General features: G+C 37.2%; 1 protein-coding gene across 1 annotated transcript; it reads left to right on the top strand.

The window, feature by feature from the left end:
* The first annotated feature begins 241 nt into the window (after window positions 1-241).
* LOC146595872 (suppressor of tumorigenicity 14 protein homolog) lies at window positions 242-24,430 on the top strand. The gene is made up of 18 exons (XM_085304920.1): window positions 242-327; window positions 624-792; window positions 1,471-1,595; window positions 2,577-2,644; window positions 3,481-3,662; window positions 3,757-3,795; window positions 4,583-4,802; window positions 7,640-7,779; window positions 8,849-8,946; window positions 10,018-10,130; window positions 11,019-11,152; window positions 13,002-13,106; window positions 14,195-14,302; window positions 16,282-16,401; window positions 17,012-17,195; window positions 19,488-19,759; window positions 21,348-21,484; window positions 24,068-24,430. The coding sequence occupies exons 1-18, from the start codon at window positions 247-249 to the stop codon at window positions 24,224-24,226; spliced, it is 2,454 nt and encodes an 817-aa protein (XP_085161046.1). The 5' UTR covers window positions 242-246; the 3' UTR covers window positions 24,227-24,430.
* The last annotated feature ends 844 nt before the right edge of the window (window positions 24,431-25,274 follow it).

The following is a 25,274-nucleotide window of genomic DNA, read 5'->3' as shown; positions in this document are numbered from 1 at the left end:
ATCATAGGATCCATATCCTATTTAGGCAGTTAGGAAAACAAAGAGTTACAGTGATGGTGACTTTGCCTTTCCCCACCTTCTTTGGTTGCAGCTCAGCTGGCTCCTGCTTTAAGCMGTATGGCAAAGGTGAAATGAGAGAAGCCTGGGCTGGGGGAGGGCAAGATGCTCTTATGAGTTATGCTTGAGAAATGAGATTCATCTAGAATTTTGTTATTAGCCTTGTCAGAAGGCATTTGTCAAGACATCATGATATGGGCTTTCCCCTCCAGACAGGTTTCTGTGTACAGCATACCAGCTCCATCCCACTCTGAGCAGGCGGCTGGACAGGTAAGAGGGAACAACTAAGCTTTACACACAGTAAATGATTTCTATCTCCACTTCTTGATATGCAAATTGCTTCTAACTGAAGCGATAGCAATTTTTTCMCCCTATATAACTTAAGATGTGTGTCACAAATGAGTGATCCAGGAATACGTTGGTTTCATGTGTGACACAACTGCTAACATAGATGTGTCTTTGTTTAAACGTCTTTGAAAGTTATAAAGGCAAACACAGTGCAATACGATACTATCGCCTTTCTTGTGTTGTCTTGCTAATTGATGCCTTCCCACATCTGTCTTTAGGAAAGCCTGCATTTTCACTATTGCCAGCCTTACCAGGAAGGTGTGGGTCAGAAGTACTGTTTCCTCAAATGGATAAAGTTGCATTACTGGAAAAGGTGGCTTCTAGGAGTATTACCCATGATTTCTTTAATGATTACAGTACTTGTGCTGGTCCTGCACTATTCATTCGGTAAGTGTTACTCTCGAGCATAGTCTGGGTGGGATGGGTATTTTCCGCTATGTGAATGGTTATTCCAGTAACTTCTAMTATGCAGTTAAGCACATAATAGATATATAAATATATTTGCTTTCCCTTCTCCTTAATGTCCTTGCAAAGCCAAATAAAATGCACAATATGTAGCAGCTGACAGTTGCACAAGAATATTGAAAATATGTATTTTCTCTAATTTTTTGTCTCTACTTGTGAATACTATTATTATTATTATAACTTTTATCTTTCTCAAGAATCTGTAGGAATTAACTTCTCTCTTATTCACTTTTTCAAAATGGAACGGATATCTAACTTCTGTGTGCTTCTTCCCCAAACTCAACTCAGAGTCTTTAAAGTCCTACTTCTCCAGGAAAGAGAGAAGAAAAAAAAAAAGGAGGGGGGGAAGCTCAACAATTAAAAGCTATTAGTAGAAATGCCTATGCGAACTTGTACCTCTTTCCTCTCCAAATAGCTTATCCTTCTGGGCATTGTTCTAGCAGTGGAACTGACTCAGCGCTCATGGTATTACTTTATGTTTCTCTTAAGAACTAATGCCCACTGATGCCTGAGGACAAATAAGTGCTTCTGCAATCTTCTTGTTCAGGAAGTTTTCTGTAATGTTGTTACGTGTGCTAATTCCTGGTCCTTTTTTCTCAGCTCCAGCTTTCTCCTGTATGTATATTGGTGGAAGTGTAGAAATTTCGAATTTAACATATACAAATGACCTCACTGATCCAAAGTCACAGAAATTCCTCTTGCAAGCAGAAGCAATCCAAAATTATGTAAGTTCCCACATAAGTATAGCAAGAATTTCAAAGCATTTATCACAGATTTAGATTTGGATTGAGGAGAAGACTCCAGTTTGAGTCCTAACTATTTTGTTTTCTTTTTTCTTTAAAATAATAAATTTAGAGTTAGTAAAAAGCTGGGAGGTATTCTACTTGTTGCACAACTTTAGGAATGTAGCTACACAGCTGTGGCTATGAGCTTCAGAGTAAGGTCAGTATTTTCTAGATAATAAAAGCTATTTCAAGGTTATGGACAAATTATTCTCATCAGAAAAACTAGAACCACTTTTTTTTTTTTTTTTTTTTTTTTTTTTTTTTTTTTTTTTTTTTTTTTTTTTTTTTACTTTGCTCAGATACTCTTCCCTGATAGATTTTTCTCTTTAATCTCAGCTTTTAAATTATGGTTCAAATTCAAGGCATAAGTTCTTGTTTTATTTTATTTTACTCTCATAACAATGCTTGCTTTCTTGCACTTCTCATGTGAGTCCATATTTGTGAGATCAATACTGTTCCCTGGGTATATGCGAACAGAAGTCTTAAACACAAAGCACTTCTCTGTTAGCCTGTATTTCCCAACAGAGCTAATCTACTGTCTCAAAGCTGCTTTGTGCATTGCCAACACGAGCTGCCCAGGTCCAGGTTACRTGCCAGAAATTTGCCACAAATTTTAAGTAACTAAAATATAGGAAGACTGTAATAAAAATATAAACCTATTTATAGACATTTCTCTTTCTTAGCTTATTATCAAGAGTTGTCTCAATGTTTTTTAAACATGATGTGATTGGAAAAAAGATTTTTTTAAGGAAAGTATGTGCATTCTTATTTGATACATTCTGTGAAAATGATTGGTGATGTTTGTAGAGTGAGGCTAGGGGTCTAGGGGAAGAAATAATACAATTACTTGCATAGCAGGAGAGATGGTATTGACACTAAAACATAACTCTACATTTTATTTTGCAATTATTTGACTGTCAGTTTGCAGAGCTATATGAGTCTTCYGCCTTGGGAAAGTATTACTTGAAGTCTGTAGTGGCTGCTTTCAGGTAGGTTCTTTTCAAGCATTTGCGTTAAATCATAGATAATGAGTTTTGTTCCATGTTTTCTAATGTATTCTAAATTAGTTATCTGAGAGAATCTATCCATCTACTTCTGATTTTCAAACCACAGTTCAGCATTTTTTTTTATGTACCACTTGCTTAAACTTGTTTTGTCTATTTAAATAAAATTCCCTTTTAACTTCTCAAGGTAAAACTTAGAAGTATGATTTTGGGTTGGATCCTATTCTTAAGCCTCTGCTGAGGAATCTAAAGATACTGAGCAGCTGGCTATTTCTGTCATAACAATCCCTGAAAGCTTCTGAAAGATCAGTCCATAGACCATTTGAAAGGAGGAACATGATGGACTGTCTCTTTGAATCACTTGAATACTACTTTATATATGTACCTGTACAGATAACTTTTTATTTCAACAGGAATTGTCTGAAATGTTCTACCGAAGTATGGGCTTAAAATTGTATTATCATACAGTATGAAGTTTTAAATGAAAATATTGAGAAAAATGTGTCTAGAACTGTAATACAATTTTAAAAGTTTACAGTTATAGGGAAGAGATAGAAACATCCACTTCCATAAAAGTGTTGCAAGGATTTTCTATGAAATGTAGTTTTCAGTCTCGGTCTGTTATTTTGAAAATATTTCTACCGTATAGAAAAAGCAATTTTGAAATAAGAGAGCTTCTTAGCATCATGTTCAGCTGCAATTCTCTGCACAGCAGTTCAGCTGACTATTAAGCAGTACAAGCTAAACATATGGACCGGTGGAAAACATGCGCATTATATTAATTAGAGTGTATTTATGATATGGGATTTTTTCTTCCACAGTGAAGGAGAGTCKGGACTTCGAGCTTACTACTGGAATACGTTCTGGGCACCACAAGATATGGTTGATTCTTTTAAAAAACTAATCTCAAAGGGACAAAAAGAGATTTTTAGTAAACAAGCAACCCACATGTTCAGTTCTTCTGGAGAGGAAGATTTTGATTTCATTACAGTAGAGCTTTTTGGTAACAATGTACCTGTCATTTAATACCTATTCTGTCTATTTTTCTTTCTGTTTTCTGTCTTTGGCTTGTGTAGCTGACAATTATTAAATTTCAGTTTCAGATTCCACAGAATATGATGTGATGTTAAAATCAGGTAATTATTCTTCAATCTCAATGAATATCACTTTGGAAAAAAAATATTCCTGTAACATAAAAATTGCAATTCTCCAATTATTCATATTTCTATAAGACCTAAGAACCAAACCAGACAAGGGCTATGCATAGCCTGTGTACCATATAATGACTGGGATGAAAATGCCTTACAGCTTTTATTCTAATATTCTAACCTGAACAGCTGAAATTGAATAGTTCCCATTAATTTTCAGTGAGAGCCGTAGCTCCTTTTCCTGGCATCTTTAAAAAAGAAATGCCCCTATATAAAATCATCCATGGCTTATTCTCTAGCCTTATCGCTAGAGAATTTTGGTTATTAGTAGTAGTTAGTGATCTGTCAGGTGCTGTAGAGCTTCAGCTTGCTTAGGTTTCTCTGTACTGAGCACATCTCAAAGTTGTGTAGTCACATAGTAAGTATTTTCACTGCATTGAGAGGGGCAAAGAGAAAATGGCAAAGGCAGAAGTCAGTTTCTAGAAGAGCTGGTAGAAATTGTAGCCAAGTCCTCTTCTGCTTGTTCAGCATGTGATGAGCCCATGGTGGTGGGGAGGTGTTGTGCCACCTCAGCCAGAGCAGGAGGAGGAGGCACCCGGCCCTTTAGGGAGAAGATGACACAGTTACAAGAGTAAGGGAAGGGGTGAGGAGGAGAGTCAAGAAGTAGGTTATTAATTAGGAGATTATTGCCACTTCTTCTGAAATTTTCCCCAGTGACTTTTTATTTACCTTAACTTACATTTATTCAGCTACTGATCTAGCTTCTTCTGTATAGCAGTATCCTTTGACCTGTATGCAAAGCCAGGTAACAACAGAACTCTAACTCTGATGAATCCCAAGAAGTCTTTTTATCAGTGGAGGTTACGAGTTCCTTATAACTATGTGGTGAGACTGGCAGTTACTACCTTGCATGGTGTCACTCCAGGGAGCTGTGCATCACACCAGTTATCAGCATATGATTTCCTTCTTCCTCTACAGAACAAGATCATTACAAGGTATGACAGTACAGAAAAAAGATGTTTTACTGAGTTGTTCAGAAAGTCTGAAAAGCTAGTATATGAAATTGTATCAAACAGGCTTCCAATATGTAAGATTCCAAATACGACTTAAATAAGAATCTGGTATAAGGTAGTGAAGAGATCTTCCATATTATTTCCCCCTACAATGAATTATAAATTCCTGTGGTTTTATTCTACAATACAACTGATTTTTGTACTGTATTTGATTTCATATAAGTACCGTTACAACTCAAAAAAGTAGTTTTAAATTTTGAGTTTTGTATGCCATTACTTTTAGAAAAGATATGTTTTATAGTAGTAAAGTCATAGACAAATAATCATAACAACTCTTTGTCTACAGAAGGCTCACTAATCAGAGTTAGAGTAGTCCACTTTAATACATTAGTTCATTTGATCTTKAAATCTTAGCAGCTATACCACTCCCACTCTTCCTGTGTCAAATTCCACGTGTGAGCACATTATGCACCATGAACCTGTCTTATTAACAAAATAAATAAGTGAGCCTTAGAATCTGTGGAAGGATGGTTTCAGGGTGGGGGGAAGAAGAGTGCTTTTAGGAAAAGCCTGGCTGAGCACGCAGATTCAGTTAATAGCATCTAAAATCAACTTTTCTTAGCACTCCTTTAACTTACTTGGAATGAGTAGGTGATCCTCTCCAGACTTTCATCTCTCTCCTTATGCAAGAAGGCCTTAGGGCTTGCTGTTGCTGGCAAACTGTCAAAAGGCCAGGCTTGGAGTGAGGACAGGGTTTCTGCTAGGAGTTAGCTTCAGACTGCCACCACGTTTATGGTGCTGCAGATAGTGTGGCACAGAGAATCTTATGCCTGATGCGTGGGCTGCATCTACTTTGCTGCTCACCCTGGGTTATTGCTGGAACTGTTGCTCCATCATGTTTAATTAGYAGTAGCTCAGTTCTGGTGGGAGCAGAAATGTAGGGTGGACCATATGGATAAAAGCACTAGGAAGCAAGTGATACCAACATGGGTGAATGTCGAGGAGCATTCGTAGAACATAGCTGCACCAAGTTGCAATATGAAAGTTCTGGGAATTTCTCCATGCATTGGAGTCTGCCTATCRAAGAACTGAAACAGCAAGCAATTTGGTGACTAAAATGATGCTAAGCATACTTCCAAACAAGTTGACTTTTTTTTGGTTGCCTTTACTACCAACCTAGTGAGTGTGCATTTTTGTATATGCCTATTAGGTTTTTCTTTCTTTCTTTCTTTCTATTTTTTTTTTTTTTTAAGTATGTTAAAAGTTAGCGAGTGACCTACTTAGGACAGATGCAGTGGTACTACTACAAATATCTCTGTTCTTCATGACAAACAGGAGTTTGTGTGCATTGCCCATGTTTCCTTAACAAAGGAAATTGGTTTGAGGTACAAAGTATACAATAGTATTTTAACCAAATGAAAGGTGTAGTTCGTATGACTGAGAGTGAAGGCTTTCCAAGGTAAAATTGCTAGTTTAAATACATGAGCTAAAGGAGAATTGCCATTAATTACTTTGAGAAGATAGCTTATGTGGGAGATTCTTACCCCTCTCACCCTCCAACATTCAGTCCTTGGACCACAGATGGTGCCTCAAATGATCTTCACAAGTTTTTGTAGACTGCAGTAATAAAGCCATTCTGCTACAAATACTGAGCAATGAATAAGCTGAGACTGAGATATACCATAAAACAAGGTGTCTCATGCAGACAACTTTTCTCACATACACTTGCCTTGCTTTTCTGATGACAGTGTGGCAAAAGGTACAGCTAGAAGGTAAGGCAGGCTCCCAACTGGGTGAGCAGATCAAGGTGCTGAAATATTTCCAAATGGCAGTGGGAAGAAGACTCAAATTGTTCACTTTAGAAAAGGTTTGACAAGTTTCATGGTAAAAGGATATTATAATGACTACAAAAGAGAAGGCAAATCACAAATCCTTATTTAATGTATCTTAAAATGGGAGCAGGAAGTAGCCTGCTAAAAGCTTAAGAGGAGTTCTTTGAGCTGAAGGTATAAAAATTATGTTTCACACTGCCACTAGTGGATCTCCCTGACAAGAGGTAACACTGTTAAAGGACTTGATGCAGTGCTGTGATGGAAATACACTGTTACTGTGTGTTGCTGTGCACAGAAGTAAAGAAGCCTGTTAGAGATTTTTCACACATAGGTTTGTAAATTGAAAGATTTGTAAATGAAGGAAAAATCCAAAATGTGCTGTGGGTTTCAAAATGGAATGGATATAAGAATTAATTTACAGATATAAGAAATAGCATCTCAAATTACAAGATTACAAGTAAGTTTTCAAGCTTCAGGATATAAATTAATTACTCACTACTTAAACAGAAGAAGAAGAAATAGCTGCTATGGATGGGGTTCCCCACCTCTGRTTCTTGTAACAGCTTGTGCCATCAGCTACATGAAACCAAGCTGAACACTAACAGAGGGGAAATGTTTTGGGCTTATGTACTGCACAGATTTTCTGCAGCACTGACCTTGGTGGTCTTCTCAGTATTGCCCGTTATTTAAGATTTAAGTAGCCTCATCTGGCACTGCCTTTCCAATGCTTCTGTAGGCCTGAAAACTTCAGAGAACCTGTTAGGCAGAATATCTGTGATGTTCTGAGTGACTCAGCTCTGAGGCTAGGACACTCTAGCAAGTATCTCATGTAGTATCAATTGACTGGAAGACTAAAAGGGAAGTGGTAGCCAGGGGAACACTTCTGAAACAGAGATGACCAGGTCAGTGTCATTTCAGTCTAATTTCTCAGCAAAAGTGACAGTACTATGGGAAATGTCTTCTTACGCAAAGTTTTTGGTATTTCAGATGGTGTGGGCCTGGAGCCTGGACTACTCCTGTTATACGTTTGACTTCATCAGGTAATGTAATGTTGCTTACCTTCTCACTGGACCGAACAGAAGAAAGGAACATACTAAAAGCTCACTTTCAAGCCATCCCTAAAATCAGTAAGTGACRAATAGAAACAAATGCCTGATGTAAGCATGCTTATTCCTCATGTTCCTTCAAAAAAAATTGATATTGCCTGAACTTTTTTTTTTTTTGAGGGAAAAATATTGATGTAAAAGTATAGGGATTCTTATTCCGATCTGCATAAAAGAGATGTCAAAGAACTGAATAAAGAATAGCCTTCTCTCTGGTAGATTTTTTCTTTTCCTGATTACTACCCAAGCCATCTTTCCCAGAGATAGCTCTTACTGCATGGATAATCCTGTTATTCATAAATATTAGTAGGAAAGCAGCCTGTCAGATAGACTTTTGGCACTGTATCCAGCCCCAGCCTAGATAGTCCCAGTTGCTGAGCTGCACTTTTGTCAGCAAACTCCCTCAAACTCAAGGAAGACGTGTTTCATGAAAATGGAGTAAAAGGGCAAAAAGTTACTTCTAATATAAGYCTTTGATCCCCTTCTGAAAGGAACTGTACAATGTAATTGACTGTGTAAGAAATCAAGTGGATTCCAGACCCATGTATGTTCCAAACCTATGGGTTACTATGAATTTTACAGGAGTTGTGGTTGACCAGTTAAATATTTTGAATTACAGTAACCTGTAATATTTTACTGGAGATTTAGAGACTTCAGAAGTGGAAAATTTACCCACAGTTCTTTGGTAAGGTTCATCTGTTCCCTCTCTAACCAAGAGAAATTTGGTAGAATGAAGAAACTGACTGTTTTTAACCCATGAAACAAACTATAGAAGATAGCTTTTAGAAAACAATCTTTTTTAAAGCTTACACATTTCAGTTTATGCCTTTATGGATTCTCTTTAAGAAAATACTTATATCATGCACATTACAAATTAGACTTGCTTCACTATTCTGGAGGTTGGTACTCAGAATTATGAATAGTCCAGTTTTRCTATAAATGTGTGGCAAATTATTCAAAACTGTATTATTTCCTCTCATCTTCATGTTTGCATCCACTGTCTTACCTAAAGGTAAGTAAACAAGTGAAATAAGCTTTCCACTTTAGCCCAGTGGAGATAATTGTGTTCCTTGCTGATRTATTTCTCTCCCAGTGTGTGGTGGGCATTTTGTCTCCTGGAACGGGACACTGAGTTCACCTTATTACCCGAGTTACTACCCACCAAACATTGACTGCAGCTGGATCATCCGAGTAAGTCCTGGGAACCCTTAGGCATAGTGGTAATTTTTGTGAGGCTCTTTGTTGTATGTAATATCAAAGTAAAGCTGGGAGAAATGTCTTTCAGTGTGATAAAAATGAGGGGGAAGCCTGTCAAGACCATTGCACCTGACTTGTTCTCAGGTACCCTATTTTTCTCCTGCACTATGCAAAAGGCAAGTGCCAGCTGTGGGAGAGAAAGATTGCCAGCTTCTTAAAGGCTGAGTATTATTTGTGACAGAAACAAAGTGCTGGATATGATGACAGTTCCTAACAGCCTAGCAAATGGTTAATAGCCATGGCTTTGCTTCTATGGTAGAAGAAGAAAATGGAGGTGTATCATGTCTCATAATGTGTCATGCTCTATTTCCCTGAACTCTGCAAAACCAGGACTTTTTCTGGCGCAGAAATTCAGCTCTGAATTTCCAGCAAGCCCTTGGCTGCTGGAAATCAGCTTTCACTTAATATCCTTTCCGTGATTGTCACCAACTTTCTGGTGCATTTACCTGTTGCTCCATAAAGCATTTCACTGCTTTTTTGACTTTCCCTGGAAAAGAACTCCCTTGATGTCTATGAGACTGTAGTAGCAGACTCTGCCTTTCACCTGCCTGATGAAAATTAGTAGTAGCTTATAGCAAAAAACTATCATCTATATGCAGGAAAGTGAAGAAGACTTTCTAAAACGCAGTGCTCATTCAGGCTTCCAGTGCATGAATAGCTAATACAGTTGTGTGGCCACTTGCCCTAGGTGTCTTAAATCACTTCTGTGATCTACCACCTGACAGAACAAATATAGCATGAGTCTTGGATATAGTGCTTTGGGCTGATTGCAGGAAGGTTTATTCTCCTTTATCTGGCACAATATGGCAGGATAAAGCTGTGTTTAAAAAGATTTCTATACACATTTAAAAGGCAGGTTTTGGATTGTCACAGGTGCTGCTTCACATCATAAAAATGCAGTATTTTCAATCAGATAATAAGTAAAATAAGTTTTACCATTTCAGAAGTATAGGACTCTTCATTCTGTTTTTGTGTGTGGTGGGATATTTATCCTTTCACTTCTAGGCACCATTGCCTGGCTACAAGCTGTCATTAAAAATCCTTGTAATACAAATTCAAGAGAAGTCTCCGGGGTCCAGTAAATGTGATAAGGATTGGTTAGAAATTGATGGAGTTAGGTGAGTCAAATATACTGCCTGTTTTCTGACATGCTAATTTGTGCTTTGATATTCTGTACCACATACTGTCCTTAAAAAGTGTCTTACTGCTTCCAGTACAGAAGGATACATTTCACCAAACAAAATGTCATACTTCCATTGAATTTCAGCAGAATAATATGCTTAATCCTGCCTTAGTTCCAAACATGTCATTATTTTAATTTAACTATCCTGCTTTTTCTACAGTGATAAATATTTATTTTGTTGCTTCCCTTAAGTGCAATGACGTAGAAGACGGCAGAATTTTATACAGCTGCAGTGGAGCTGTGAATTCCTGTCTCTGGTCTTATTCTGGGTGAACGGCTTTTGTCATCTGAAGTTTTCTATATCACTTACTCTTTAGTGGTTGTAATTATTTTCAGTAAATAAGGCAATTTGCAATGTGTGTAAAAAGTATGCAGAGGGATTTGTCTCTTGGAAGGAGCATAGGGAAGCTGGTGACAGCTGTTTGGTGTGTGATTTCATTGCTGGATTTTTAACCTCTTGGGTTTGTAAACCAAAATAGGAAATCTTAAATCAAGCATACTTAGACATGATTTATATTTAAAAGCTATATTGTGATGCTGATCCTCTTTCTGTTTTTTATTAAAAGTCTGCTAGTCCCAGAAAAGTTGCTGTGGGTGGAAGGGTGGGGAGAGGGGGACAAAGAAGGGTGGCAGTGGAAGACTTTTGTAAATAAGCTTTCTAATAGTTCTATTAGAGCTAGAAAACTTTTACACTAAAAATAGCTTATCTTTGTTGTCATGCTTTAGAGCTTTCTGGATTTGGTACCCTGCAGTAATAGGGGAGGTAGCTGGGTGACAATAGTCAGTTTTGTTAGAAATTAATTTTTTGTTTTTGCCTTGCCAGATACTGTAAAGCTATTTCAGAAGGCAACAGAAATAAAGAATATGGCTATTCTGTTGCAATCARCTTCCATTCTGATGAACTGGTTACCCACAGAGGGTTTTATATTGAATATAGAGCCTTCAGTCACACAGACTGTAAGTGAATGTGTATGCACTTTTATTTTTAAGGACCTTTGAGAAACCGTATTTGATAGACCAATTATATGCTTACCAACTTGCCTTTTTTTCTTAACCTATTTTCAAGACAGGAGTGCTTGGAATGTAATTATATATTTAATTGATTAAATAGATTCATAAATTCAGATAAGCAATGCGTTTGGAGGATACTACTTTGTTTCTATCTTTTCACAAAGCTTCTGTAAAATGGGAAGTAAAAGTGAAAATCCCCAATTTTTGCAGATCTAATTACTTGACAGTGTGCCATTCTCTTAAAATAGCCAAACTGCAACTTGCAGACAGCATGTGGTGGAGAGGGTCCAAGAGGACTCTTCAATCAACAGGAGTAAAGTCAGTCTTCTCTTTAAATTTACAACTCAGTGTACTCTGATTCAGCTTCCAGCTTACAAACAGAAAGAGAGAATGTTTCTGGAAATTAATGAAGAGTAGGTATTTACAAAAAATATATTGCAGATGAGTCTTTTCTAATAAAGATATTACAAATCAATGTATCAACTCTCTGAAAGCCAGCACATCCAGTCTTTGAAAGTCCAGAAACATCTAATGCTATTCCAGAACTGTGGAGATTGGGGAGCCAAGGGATCAGTGCTGGGGCCAGTATTATTTAACCTCTTCATTATGGACCTGGACGATGGGCCTGAGTCCATACTTTGGAAGTTTGCAGATGATGCAAAACTAGCAGGAGTGGCTGATGCACATGATGGTTGTGAGCTACCAGTCAGAGGGTCTTCAGTGGATTAGAAAAATGGGCAGAGAGGAACCTCTTGAAGTTCAACAAATCAAAGTGCAAAGCTGTCCACCTAAGGAGGAATAACCCCAGGCRCCAGTACACACTGGGAGTTGATCAGCTGGAGAGCAGCTTTGCAAGCAAGGGCACTGGGGTCATGGTGGACAAGTTGAACATGAGGCAGCAATGCGCTCTGCTGGCAAAAAAGGTCAATGGTATCCTGGGTTGCGTTTGGAAGACTGTTGCCAGTAGGCTGAGGGAGATGTTATGTCTGCTCTTAGCCTTTAATTTGCCTTTTGTGCTAGGGAGGAAGAAAATTTAAGTAGACTAGACCTGGGCAAAAATAGGAGTTTTTTGCCTACTTATTCTTCCACAGCTTGCCTGTCTGCATATAGAAACCAGTATCTSGGGCTTAATTTTTGCTGGCAAATCTGAAGAATGGAAGAGAACAAACATTTTTGATATGTTTCAAAGAAACATCTTAAAATCAGGATTAGTTGTTATTTTAAGTAAATGTGAAAGCAGTTTCYGAGTGAAAGGTTGTTTCATTATGAAATTACTAGATTTGAAAAATATTTCCTAAAGCACTTATTCACATTAGAAATAAAGACGCTCAAGCACAGTAGCACAGAGATGAATTTTTAAAACATTTTAGTGTCAGGTTATTTGTATCTATAATGCTAAGAAAAATTCTTAGATTTGAGAGGGGGGTTTCTGTAACTGTAGTCACTTCAGTGTAAAATGTATGTTAACAAATTAAAGAGATATTAGCTCTGAATATGATTATACATTTTTGCTGACTCATTTTCAACCCTTTGAATGAGTCAGTTAATGCGGATTTAAATTTCTGAGTCCATTTACGTAAATGTTGATTCATTTAATTTATACTGCCTGCTAAAATCTTTGACAGATGAAGTCAAGCAAGATAGCATTTGCTTTTTTAACATTCAATTGAACTTATAAATGACACTAGCCTTAGCTTTTAATAGCCATTTTAACACTTCTGCRTGACAGTCCTGTCTCAGTATGCATTTAGTCTGTGACAGCATATCTACTGTCATTAATTTTTTATCTTTCTAGCTTGTTTGCAACAATTTAAGTGCGCAGATAAAACATGCRTTCCTTCAAGCAACCGATGTGATGGCTGGAAAGACTGCTCAGATGGTAGTGATGAATTAGATTGTGGTAACTCGATTATTTCTCTTGTTTGTGTCCTTCTGCTATCATTTTATTCTAGGAAGACTGGCTGAAACAATCTCTAGATATTGGTGGCTATCTTTAAGAACACAGGAATATGTGGGTGAAGAACAAGAAATCTGGAGAAAGGCCATGCAATGTGTATATTCAAAAGTAGGAAAACAGAGGAAGAGAGAAGGGAATTTTAGACCAATCTGCTCAAGTTCAGCTTTTAGGGGAAAAAAAGGAAAACAAACAAAAAAAAAAAAGGTCAAACCAAACTATTTGTAGATATCCACAAAGTGTCAAGGAAATGAGTAATGACAAACGTGGAATTTTCAAATTTTTTTATACTTCTCTGATGTGTGAGGATAAATAGAGAAGTGAGGAAGATGCACTGAGAAGAAAATATTAGGAAAATTATTTCCAGAGAATGATTTTCCATGGCATGTTGCCAAAATGGAAGGACATTATTACTGTTAGTATCTGTTATGGGACATTTTATTATTTTTGGTAGTGATCTAAATGACGGAATAGGATAGATGCTTACTAAATAAGAAAGAGGACACACAACAGGAAGAGGGCTGAATGGAATTATAAATGATCCTGGTAGTCTGGAGAAAATGTGTTCTCCAGGGAAAAGATAATACTCTGTTCAGTAAAGATAGAATCTGAACTTAAGTAGGTAATCAAACTGGTGGATTGCCTAAGTTGCTTTTCTACTGAAAAATGATGTGATATTGATAGTATCTCAAAAGCTGACTGTGAGTCACAGTGTCATGCAGCTGTCTTAAAAGAAAAAGAAAAGAAAAAAAAACAAAAGCAAAAAAAAAAAAAAAAAGCCCACTAATTCAAAAAGATATAAAACAAGAATTTGAAAGGATCCTCCCAGCAGCAGTGGGAAGGCCTCAGCACGAATGTTATAACCAAATTAACACTATGCACTCTCTGTTACTAGAGGCTGTTAAGAGCAAGGTAGGCTCATGTCTGCTGTGGATGGCACAGGAATGCCAAGATGGCCTGTGACAGGGAGAGCAGCGTGCGGGTGCTAGCCAGCTGTTTGGATCAGAAACCATTTACAGCCCTTTCTTCTTCAGGCTGTAATGCAGAACAGGTGAACTGTGGCAATGGGAAGTGTAAACATCAGTATAAGACTTGCAAAGGTGATGACAGCTGTGGGGAGGACAGTAATGAAAAYGACTGTTGTAAGTATGTATTTTAGTAAATTACTTTCCGAGAGATGGGGGAGRCAGAAACAGCAATATGCTATTTCCTTAAATCTGTGGTTCTGTCRGTGGACAGGCCGATTATAAATCATGTTGAATTCACTGTGTGTGAAAAATCCAAATTAAGCGTTTTTTTCTTTTCCCCTTCAAGAAATACATTTGCAGTAAATGTCTGTTAACTTGATGAAAAAAACTTCAGGTAGCTATTTCTAGCTGTAAGGGCCAAACCATACCATCTCCTCCCTTTTACAAAAGAAAATAGACCCTTTTAAAAGGCATGTTTGTTTTCTGGGTGTTCTACCTGTCTGACTAARCATACAGACCAGCTGGTCTGAACAGCAGAATAATAAAGACAGCTCCCACGAGTTCTTTGTTTTTTCATGTCACTAGTCATGATCAGTTTGGAGAACTGTTAGAAAAACAGTATCTCTAAATGGATCAGTARTCTAGTTAAAAACATCATTAAAATCTAGCAGCTATTTTCCTAACTTAATTAAAGAGAAAATAATATACTTTTAACTACTTGCAGCTATTGTTTAGCTGTCAACTATTCCCTGCACTGTTTAGCAGCAGGAATGATTCATGTTGTCACAAGTGATCTTCAGTGCTTAAGACAAACCGTGTGCTCAATCACTGTTCTCCTAATAAGGACTTATGACTTATATAAAATCCTGCTCTATTCTCATCTTTCTTTCATTACAGATTCCTGTACAACATTAAATATGAAGAGTAACTACAGGGATTTACTAGTGTTATAAGCAAATCCCCAGAGACTACCWCTGAATGACTCAGTGAGGTCACACTATTGATTTCTGAGACTGTTGAATAAGTACTACCTAATTTGTAAAAGGACTTTAGAAATGCAGTTCTCTTGTGGTAGGGACTCATTGTGTTAGTCATTTTGCCTCACTTAACCTGTTCCCATAGTATGAATGGGAACCTTTCTAAACTACTACAGAATTTAGAACTTCTATGTATTTTTTCATTKCACAAAATGCACATCTCATAAGAGTGAAAACAAAACATGCAGAGTATAACTAGTGCTTGCGAGAGTCTAGGCAAGAAATTATTGAAATAAAATTTGGAGTAACAGTGATTTTAGTTAGATGACCTAACCACAGCTTACTGGTGATCCTGTGAGAAGAACAATCAGAATCAGTTTTAAATAATGCAAGAGAAAGGGACATAAGGGTTTTAGGACTTTTGCCCCTTGCTACATGCATGCTCTCTTTACTGGAGGCATACCACATCCAGGGACGTTACTGGTACTAATGATATCTCCGTGACTTGCTATGTTTTGCTCCTGTAACACTCACCTTACTTTAAATCTTAAGTCCTTGGGGTGGTAGCATGTCCTTGTTTGTCAAAAAAGTGCCTACCACTTCTTGGAGGTCACTGTAAACAAACAATATTATGTACGATAGTGATGGATGCACAATGCTGAGGTCTGTCAGGATTTCCATATAGTAAATCATGATAGTTTCTTACCTGAAGATACCTTGGAGGAAGCTTTAAAGCAGCCCTTGAATGATTTGCTCAAGTTTCCTTTAAAAACAAAAATAACACCAACTATTGAAGATCATCTGCTGTGTAAATGTATAATTTGTAACATCAGTAGCCCTACTGGTAGAGGTAAAACAACAGACTYGACAAGCATAGCTCTTTCAGTTTAGAGCTAAGTAAAAAGGGAATGGAAGGCAGCTGGAGGCTCTGCTGTCTATCTTACGGTCAATGGAAGCTTAAGTTATTGTGATCGTTAATTAGAGTGGAATGTCTCCCTCATAGCAGGTCCAGTTTACACCAGCATGGATTATGACTTCAGGCAGACTGAAATACGTGGTTTTGAACAGCTTTTGCCACATCCTTGTCTACTGATGAATAGATTGAGTGTGTAAATTTTCTTTAGTCATTAGAAATCACGGCTCCAAGCGTTGTATCTTATCTCTCTTTTATTTCAGCCTACAGAAGTTGCTCCTCTTATGCTTACAAGTGCCTCAATGGAAAATGTCTGCTGAAACCGAATCCTGACTGCGATGGAATAAAAGATTGTGCAGATGGATCTGATGAAATGAACTGTGGTGTGGTAACATTGATTTGAAAAATTAGTTAATAACATTGGAAATAACTCAGGGATTGATGGGTCCATATTAGTGGATCAAGAATTGATTAAATCAGATGTGAATTTTTAGAAAATGAATTTACTGGTGACAACTGTATGAAAGTGTCTGACTTGAATTTTTCACTGCCTGATTTTAAAMCCACTGGTCCCTTGTCTCTGATGATTTATTTCGAGTAATGCTCACCTCCAGGTTGTCAAGTTGGTGAGTATGAGTGYTTGTTTGAGCTGAATAAAATGCAAAGAGTCAAGGACTAAACAGTGAAAGAATGCAAGATTTTCAAGAAAATATTTGGAAACAACCCAGCTTAGCATTATGTTTGATTGTCTTTTTGAGTTACAGATCTCTTTAGTAATCTGTAAGAGAGGATAAGCAATCATTAGTAAGCTGACCAGCCCACTGAGTGAAAATGGGCAAGTATCCTTATCATTTTTGCGATTACACAGTAAGAAAGCACTTTTTTTCCGCATGGCTTTGAGGTCTAAGGATAAAAGTAAGTTTACATATTAAGCATAACAATGTAAATAGCCTTGTGTTTTTCTTTACTATTTTATTCAATTATTTCTATTAGCTTGTGGAAGACACTTGTTTAAGAAAAATAGAATTGTTGGAGGTGAAGAAGCAAGATCTGGAAAGTGGCCTTGGCAAGCAAGTTTACAGATGGGAGCACATGGCCATGTATGTGGTGCATCTGTTATTTCAAACAGATGGCTCATATCTGCTGCCCATTGCTTTCTGGATTCTGATTCTGACAGGTATGGACAGGCTACATTGTCTTAGGGTACCGGCAGTTTAATAACCTTCGAGTGTTGCTTTCAAGAGTCCACAGTAGCTGTTCCATGTGTAGATTTATTGATATAGGGTATAGCTCTATGACATGATATTACTAAGTGAATCTTAGTATTGTGTTCTGCAGTCTTCAAAAGACTCAAGTATCCAAAGTAACTCTTCTGCCTCCACTGCCAATAAAGCCAGCATTTTAGCCTAGGGAAAGACTTGCAGGTTAATGGCAGGTTAATAAAATACGCTAGAAGGAAGAGTTTGCTAGTCAGATTTAGAGTAAACATCATGTTTTAGAGGATAAGGATTTTCAGAGGAGAGTCTATGGCCTTTTGCTGCCAAGAAAAGGACCGTATATTGAAAAGTGTAGTGTGAAATCAACTAGTGTTCTATTGGGGTTGTGTAAATAGAGAATACATACCTTTTATGCATGGGAAGGAAGAAATAGATTTTAGAGTTTGATAATACACTCTTCTGACTTCCAAAGCAAGGTGTTTACATTCTGAAATACATTGAAATTGAAATGCATGTTTTTTATGATTGTATGTATTCTAGTCAGAAGGTAGTTKATTAGATTATGATAGAATCTGTGTCAATACATTGGACAAGATTTACAGCTGAACTGTYGGGGTTTTGTTGAAGGCAAGCTGGTACTCTAAATTATGTAACRTATGTTTGCATATATTGAGATTGAAATTACATTGTTTTTTGTCAAACACGTCACAGTTCTCCTGATGTAACGTGACTGCTGTTTCAGTAATACGAGTGCCCATAAGATTTTTGAGTTGATGAGGAAAGTTTTGTATGTCTGCACTTCGGTCAAGACAAAACAGATACCCTTGTGCAAATGCTACACACTGGTTTTACTTGATATTTACTCACTATCACTGGAGTGCTGCATGCAGTGGAGAAGAATACGTTAATGCCCAAAAGAGAGTGACTACACTGAATAAAGGATATTGATATATTGGAGGCACTCACAGCAATACAGTGCTTGGGTCAAGGATATAATCTAACTTCTATTCAGCATAGAAGGACTTGGACAAAGGATTTTCCTGTAAATACATCCCATTTTTACTGAACTGTAAATGCAGCCCTGTTGTCTGAGTAGAATATCCCCAGCTGAACTGAGTAGGTGTTTTCTCGCTCGCTCTTTCTTGCTCTCGTTCGCTCTCTTTCTCCAGACTGTGTGTACAAGGACAGAAAATCATGGTTTAACTTCAATGCTGGTATTTGAGGTGTAGCAGTTTTGCTCCTGAAATAAGTCCTATTGCAAAGTGAAGTAGCAGTATTGCAGTCAGAAAGTTATTGGAATAATTGGCCATTCCTACTTCAATTCCAGTCTTGCTTTTTGGACTGTAAAAACATTTGAAGACTGTAGTAACATGCAGAAATAGGGTATCTCTATATCTAAATAGCTACTTAATAAGTGCAACTACCCAATATGCACAAAGTAATTTCATGTTCAAATAGGTACGTTACTTAGCACAGTTATGACTAAGACCTTGAATATCCATTATTAGCATGAGATGGACATGAGCTGTTGAGGCTTGTATGTCAGAACAGCCATCCCTGCTTGGCCTGCCTCCTGGCTCATGAATGTCAGGAGCACTGCTGGTCCTTACCTGAGACAAACGGGACATCAATTCTACTTGAAAGCTCAAACTGCACTGATCACTGAGCTCTGAGAAATTAGACCAGTGCTAATTGCCCAGTCTGGTTCTGCTTCGGCCAGTACCTCTGTGAAATGTCAGAATAGATGATTTACCTCTACACTCATACCTCCCTTTTTCTACCTGACTAAAATTTGGCCTAAGCCTGGTTTTATACTRTGGGCTTCTGGTAAATCAATCATGGATGCTTTTTCTGCCAGCAGAAAACCATACAGTAAACTGAATTACAGAGCAAAACCACATGGCTTACAATGGCATAGCTTGTTTCATTCTGCTTTCATTATACTTTTATGGAACTCAACTCTGGAAGTATTTCAGAGAGCTTTGCTTTGTGTAAAGATGGATGAAAARTGACCCCTGCAAGGAACTGGTCTTATAGCTCCAAGAGACTATTCCTTTTAAAATGGTAAGCAAAATCGTAACTTWTTTTTTTAGTGGAAAGAGACTGTAGTGTACTTGCCTTCATAAGCAGTATTCTACCCCATTTACTTTGTTTTTGATGGTTTTCATCAATTATTGAAATATGCTTAAAACTGAATGAACCAATACTGCATTACTTTCCAATGGCATGTTCTAAAACCATTCTCTTTACAGATACTCTCTTCCTTCTGCRTGGAGAGCATATATGGGCTTACGCACCATTAATGAAAACAGCAATCACGTGGCTATGAGATCAATCAAAAGGATTATTATCCACCCACAATATGACCAATATATCTCAGACTATGACATCGCCTTGTTGGAAATGGAGACACCAGTATTCTTCAGTGAGCTGGTACAGCCCATTTGTTTACCCAGCACCTCTAGAGTATTTGTTTATGGAACTGTCTGCTATGTAACTGGCTGGGGAGCCATAAAAGAAAACAGTATGTTCATTTCCTGGATATACTTTTTGCAAGTTTGGCTTAATTTCAAACTCTAACTGTGAAAYATTTATAGACATAAGAGAAAATACCTGTGGTTTACTTAGTAGTTCTATAAAAAGCTAGAAAATATCTCTCTAGTCTATCAATTCTAAATGTTTACTTGTATTGCAGTTAAGTGTGAACATGTACCCTCTGTATGAGGATCAAGGATGGTGTCACAAACCATTGAAAAGCAAATGTGTATAGATTTACAAAAACGTGTCTACTTCTATGCTCAAGGCTCATTTTGTCTGGGGAATAGATAGTAAGCAATCTTACTGGTGAAGAAAATGGGAAATTCAAACTAATGCAAGGAAAGACTTTGTGTTCAAGAATGTAGTTTGACAATATGGGGGTGTCTGCAGAAATAGCCRCAAAAAATTATGTAGGTTTATTATTTTTGTCTGTCTTAAGGCAGTTTATTGTATGCCCTATGAAGTATTCTGCCTGCACAGCTCAGACCAGCCAGCTGGTAGGGAGGAAAGGGGAAAGCAGGCAGATATGGAAGAGGGTGCTCGGGGAGCTCACAGGATCCTCACTGCTGTTGCTGCGTCAAACCTGAGCCAGGTTTTAGACCTGAGTTTAGACAGCTCCCCAGCATTGCAGTGATCCCTACAACTGCCATATATCCTAATTGCTCATGTTTGATCAGAAATAATCTGCCACAGTAATATTGACTTTCTTAATATGCCTTTTTAATGGATTTAAATCGAAGATTATCACATGTAATGTAATAAAGTGCAAATAGCTTTACAAATTATGTCTTTGTATATGGTTTGCTTTTTAAAGAAATGACATAGGTAATATTTAAAAATCATTATAATRGTATGTAAAAAAAAAAAAAAAARCTTATATTTTGATCTTGACTATTTCCTTCCCAACCTCCTCCTAGAACCTAATGCACAAACAAACAAACAACCTGTTCTCCTGAATCTCCAGATATTCAGAATTATGTTCACTGACGGGCCAAAATGTGACTCAGGATATTTAACTCACAATGATAACAATGATATTTAGCCCCTACCATCACTTGTGACTTACAAGCTTTTTCTTTTTTTCTTTTTTCTTTTTTTCCTCTCAGCTTCATTCTTCAGTTCCTTCTTTAGGATGGGGAGGATGGGAGAGAATGTAGACATTTCACTTACTAAGACGTGGACAGTGTTTGTGGGCAAGACTATAGTATAAATAACAAAGCTTTGGGCTCAATTTGAAATGGCATTAAAAACTAGTCATATTGTGTGAAATCTCATATTATACTCACAGTTTGCATGACTTTCTACTTCTGACTGGCGGAACTAGCTAATAAGGATAGAAACTAAGGAAATGGAAAAACAGTAGTGGTAGCACGTAGGGACGTCTATGTCTAGAGCTAGTGTGTACTACAGTCTCAAAAGCTGGGGGCAACAGCAGTTGAAGGGAAGGGAATTATTCTTCTGCTGTTAGCTGGGTAAATCTTGAGTTTGGAGCCATTCTCCTCTGATTTGACAACTGGTTTCTCTATTAAAAATGTTTACTACTATAACCTCTGCAACGTTTGTATTTTTTCTAGGTCACCTTGCCAAAACACTGCAGGAAGCTAGAGTGAAAATAATTAACCAAAGTGTTTGCAGAAAACTGTATGATGATCTGATCACATCACGTATGCTGTGTGCTGGGAATCTTAAAGGTGGCATTGATGCATGCCAGGTAATCTGGAACTTGTGGAAAAACTATAAAAGAATGTTTRCTTTTGTTAGAAACCTGTTCAGGGTTTAGGGATTTTTTTGCCCCCTCAGTAATAAAGTGAGATGTCTTGAGTTTATGGCAATTAAAGTTTTCCAAAATAGTAAAGGAAATTTAGCATAGATATCATCTGTATCTCTTGAAAAATGTTGATTTGCAAGAAAAGGGGTAAAACGAGTTGAAAATTTCTTTCCCCCCCCTTCAAAAATTATCCTTCCTATTAAAAAACAGATATAAGGATAAATGGAATAAAGTTAGGGCTATCTGCTATTTTTACTGTTCATCTTGGTTTGTTTATTTATGTGGGAATTAGTRTAATGTTATAACAATGTGATAAATGGCATTTAGTTACAGTTGCAAAGAAATGCAAAAGGCAAGGTAAGCTAAGTCCAGTAAAGGCAGTTGAAATGCTGCCTCTGTTAGTTTCATATGTTCAGTCACATGTATTATGACAAGTTTTGATGACATTATTGTATCATGAGTTATATGACCTAATTTGTTGCACATGTAATTAATCAGAAACTGTTTTTAAGACATAGTTAACTAACTTGTGTTCCGTCCCCATCCCAGTTGTTAGGCTAGAGTGTACGTTATCAGTATTTAAACTTATTAAAATGAGTATCTGCTTTCTAAATTAAAACATAGTGATTATACTAGTTACTTTTTAAATGGAGAGAAATGTATTACTGATTTTAGTCTGTGRTAATTTGTTAGAACTTTCATTTAATAGAGTAATTTTTACTGTTTAAGTATACTAGAACAGTGTTTGCAAGAACATAGTTCTAAAGGGGCTAGCCTTCTAACACATAACAAAAGACTGGTTTATAGGATCCTTTTGCAGTTTCCCAGATCTAGTTCACTGAATTATTATTTCTGCTAACATGTTGTTTRGTTTAGAACCTTAGGCCTTGGAATTGTTTTGCTAAAACGTATGTTGTGATACGCCTAAGGCGTGATGTTCTTCCAAAAAATGTGTTGCCTCGGAAATGGCCTTAAGTTTTAAGATGGACATTTTAACCGATTTTGCTAGGTACTATACTGGTCACTCTACTTTCCAGCACAGTCTACTCTGTTTCTGTCCTCTGTGACTTAAACTTCCTCCTCTTGGTAGTGCCTGTGTTATTTCTTTTTTTCCCCTTCTCTAGCATACTTCCTGYGCAGTGCTAGAAAGGGATGATAGTGGCAGTTCAGGAGATCCCCACAATGCTCTGGAAGCTATCTAATTATAGTTCCAGTGTTTTGGACATCCTGATTTGGTTTACTTCTTCATGGATGTAAAAGCTGTCTATGGACCGCACAAGTTACGTGAAGCTTCTAAGAGTAGTTCATCTTTAGATGACGTGACACTTACTGTAAGAAATGAAGYGTGTACACTTTCACACTCGGTTTTCTTATCACTCTAGGGTGTTCTTTGGCCTTACATGGTTCCTCTTTTCAGGATCCTTCRTCTTTCCACCTGCATGTACAGCTCCTTCAGTCTCTTAGAGCTTCCAATATAASTGGCCAGAGTATCCAGCCTCCTTTCTCCTTAAGCATCTTGGATGGTTAAAGTTACCAGTATGACAGCAACCTGGGAGAGAGGAGGAATTGTTGTGGCTTCTTTTTTATCACTATATAATTTTCTCTGGTTAGGTGGTAGAGACTTTCTACTGTTAGATTTTTTTATAGGTACGTGGCTTTCTTGATCTTCTCCCATGTGTTAGTTCCAACTGGTGAGAGCAAACAAACCCTAGGTTCAACCTGCAGGCTGAAAACTGCCTTATATGCATAAGGAAAATCTGCAGAAATGAGCAGTATCCATAACTGTTSAGAGATCTGCAAACTCCTCCATTCGCAGAAGGCATACAAGGTTAAAACAGAAAGGTTTACAACGCTTTTGTGAATCCAAATGAATTTGGATCCTGTGAACTGAGATAAATGGGAATTTATATTTTTCCATGTTATATGCAGAGCTTCATGTTCCTTTTGAGAAGCCAGTTCTTATTTACGTGTTACTGAAGTCTTTTTCCCTTCCTCACCACGTCTGAATTTAGCCACAATCTTGTTTATGAAGCTGCTAACAACATCTAAATATGCTTTAATTTATTGTTATTCTTTTTAGTGACAGACCTGAATGCAAGAAAGAGACACTTCTCTTTTTGTCTCTGATCAATGTACAGTATAAGAGTTCTGTCTTAAACATGTGAACAATTTATGGCCAAATGATGTCAGAGTTCCCACTTTCCATTCCTGTCCCCTCTCATTCTTGAACTCTATGATCAGGAACTTTATGAATCCTGAAATGGGTCATCAGCAGTGAGTAATTTTTCATTTTTATCTTCTTGCTGTTGCTTTGTATTGATAAATATRCTGCTTCTATAAGTTAAAACAAGCTGAAAGAATTTAGTATCTAGACAGGTACATTCTGTCTGGAAATAAGGTGCTAATATTACATTGTAATTTCAGRAGGAGTAGGGCAGATATTTAGAGTCCCTAAGCAACTTAAAACTTGTTCTGTGCTCTGTGTGTGGATGTGTGCTAATGGCTGAACTGTGCYCTTTGTTTTAGGGAGATTCTGGAGGTCCTTTGGCCTGCACAGGAAAGGGAAATAGATGGTACCTTGCTGGCATTGTGAGCTGGGGTGAAGGATGTGCTCGGCGCAATCGTCCTGGTGTATATACTAAGGTGATGGCACTTTATRACTGGATTCGTCAGAACGCGAACTGATGTGCCAAAGAGAAAATGCAAATAATCTTCCTTGTGAAAACTGCTTTCTACACTAATTTATGATGTACATCTCTGGCAATATAACAAGAAAATGCTGTTGACTGTTTCTCTGTGGATAAAAAGCACTTTTTTGACATAGAAACTATCAATTCCTATTCACCTGGCAGTAACTGTTTGGATTAAGAACAGCTCCAGATTCTTTATGGATTCATCTTCGTTATTCTGAGCAGCAGAAACAATGCTGCCTTTAAAAATATAAAATAAAATGTATTAGGACCTATAACAAAAATCCAGATGAACCTTTCCTTTAGAAATCTTCTCTTCTCATTCCATCTCTGAGATGTGTCCCTCCCTCCCCTTCATGTGTATGTGTGTACGTAAATATATGCGCGCGCGTGTGTGTATATATATATATATATATGTAAAAATAAACACACATATGAAGATACACACATCCCATATACAGTCACATATATTCCCTTGATGATGCTACAGGATTCTAAACATAAATTGTTCTTTCCTGTTTCTTCAAAATACCAATATTATGAYCAATGTACCATACAAAACTAAGGTGAGTTCATTCTGAAGTGATGCTGCTATTGCATAACTGTTCCTTTCTAGGCTGTAATTTTTGGATTGTCTCCTGTGATTTTCTAAAACCATCAGACATAAAACTCAGATATGTTTAGGGTGCAGGAAACTTTCTTTAAAGGACTGAAAGAGCACCATTTAGTTTCTTTGGGATGATATAAATAAGAGGAAGGAAATACTGAGTTTTAATTAATTAAAAMGAAACTGTATAAAGCAAATGTGTTGAGAATTATGTTTTAATCAAGTTCCAAAAAAGCTTCCTTTAAAACCTCACAAATTACTAGTTCCCCAACAGAATGTTAAGAATTTACAAAACAGTCATGTTTTGTCTCTTTACGGGCTTTATGGACAGGTTTATACATGTAGCTGATTATAGTAATATTATATCTTCCAGTTAATTCTCTKTAATATCAGACTTCAATGAAATCACCAAAACCAGGTTCACTTCCTTTATAAA

The sequence above is a fragment of the Rhea americana genome, unplaced genomic scaffold, assembly GCF_003343005.1.
Source record: "Rhea americana isolate MKP2758 unplaced genomic scaffold, rheAme1 scaffold_213, whole genome shotgun sequence".
Classification (NCBI taxonomy): Eukaryota; Metazoa; Chordata; class Aves; order Rheiformes; family Rheidae; genus Rhea; species Rhea americana.
The sequence above is the reverse complement of the archived record's forward strand: the minus strand, read 5'-3'. Positions and strand labels throughout refer to the sequence as shown.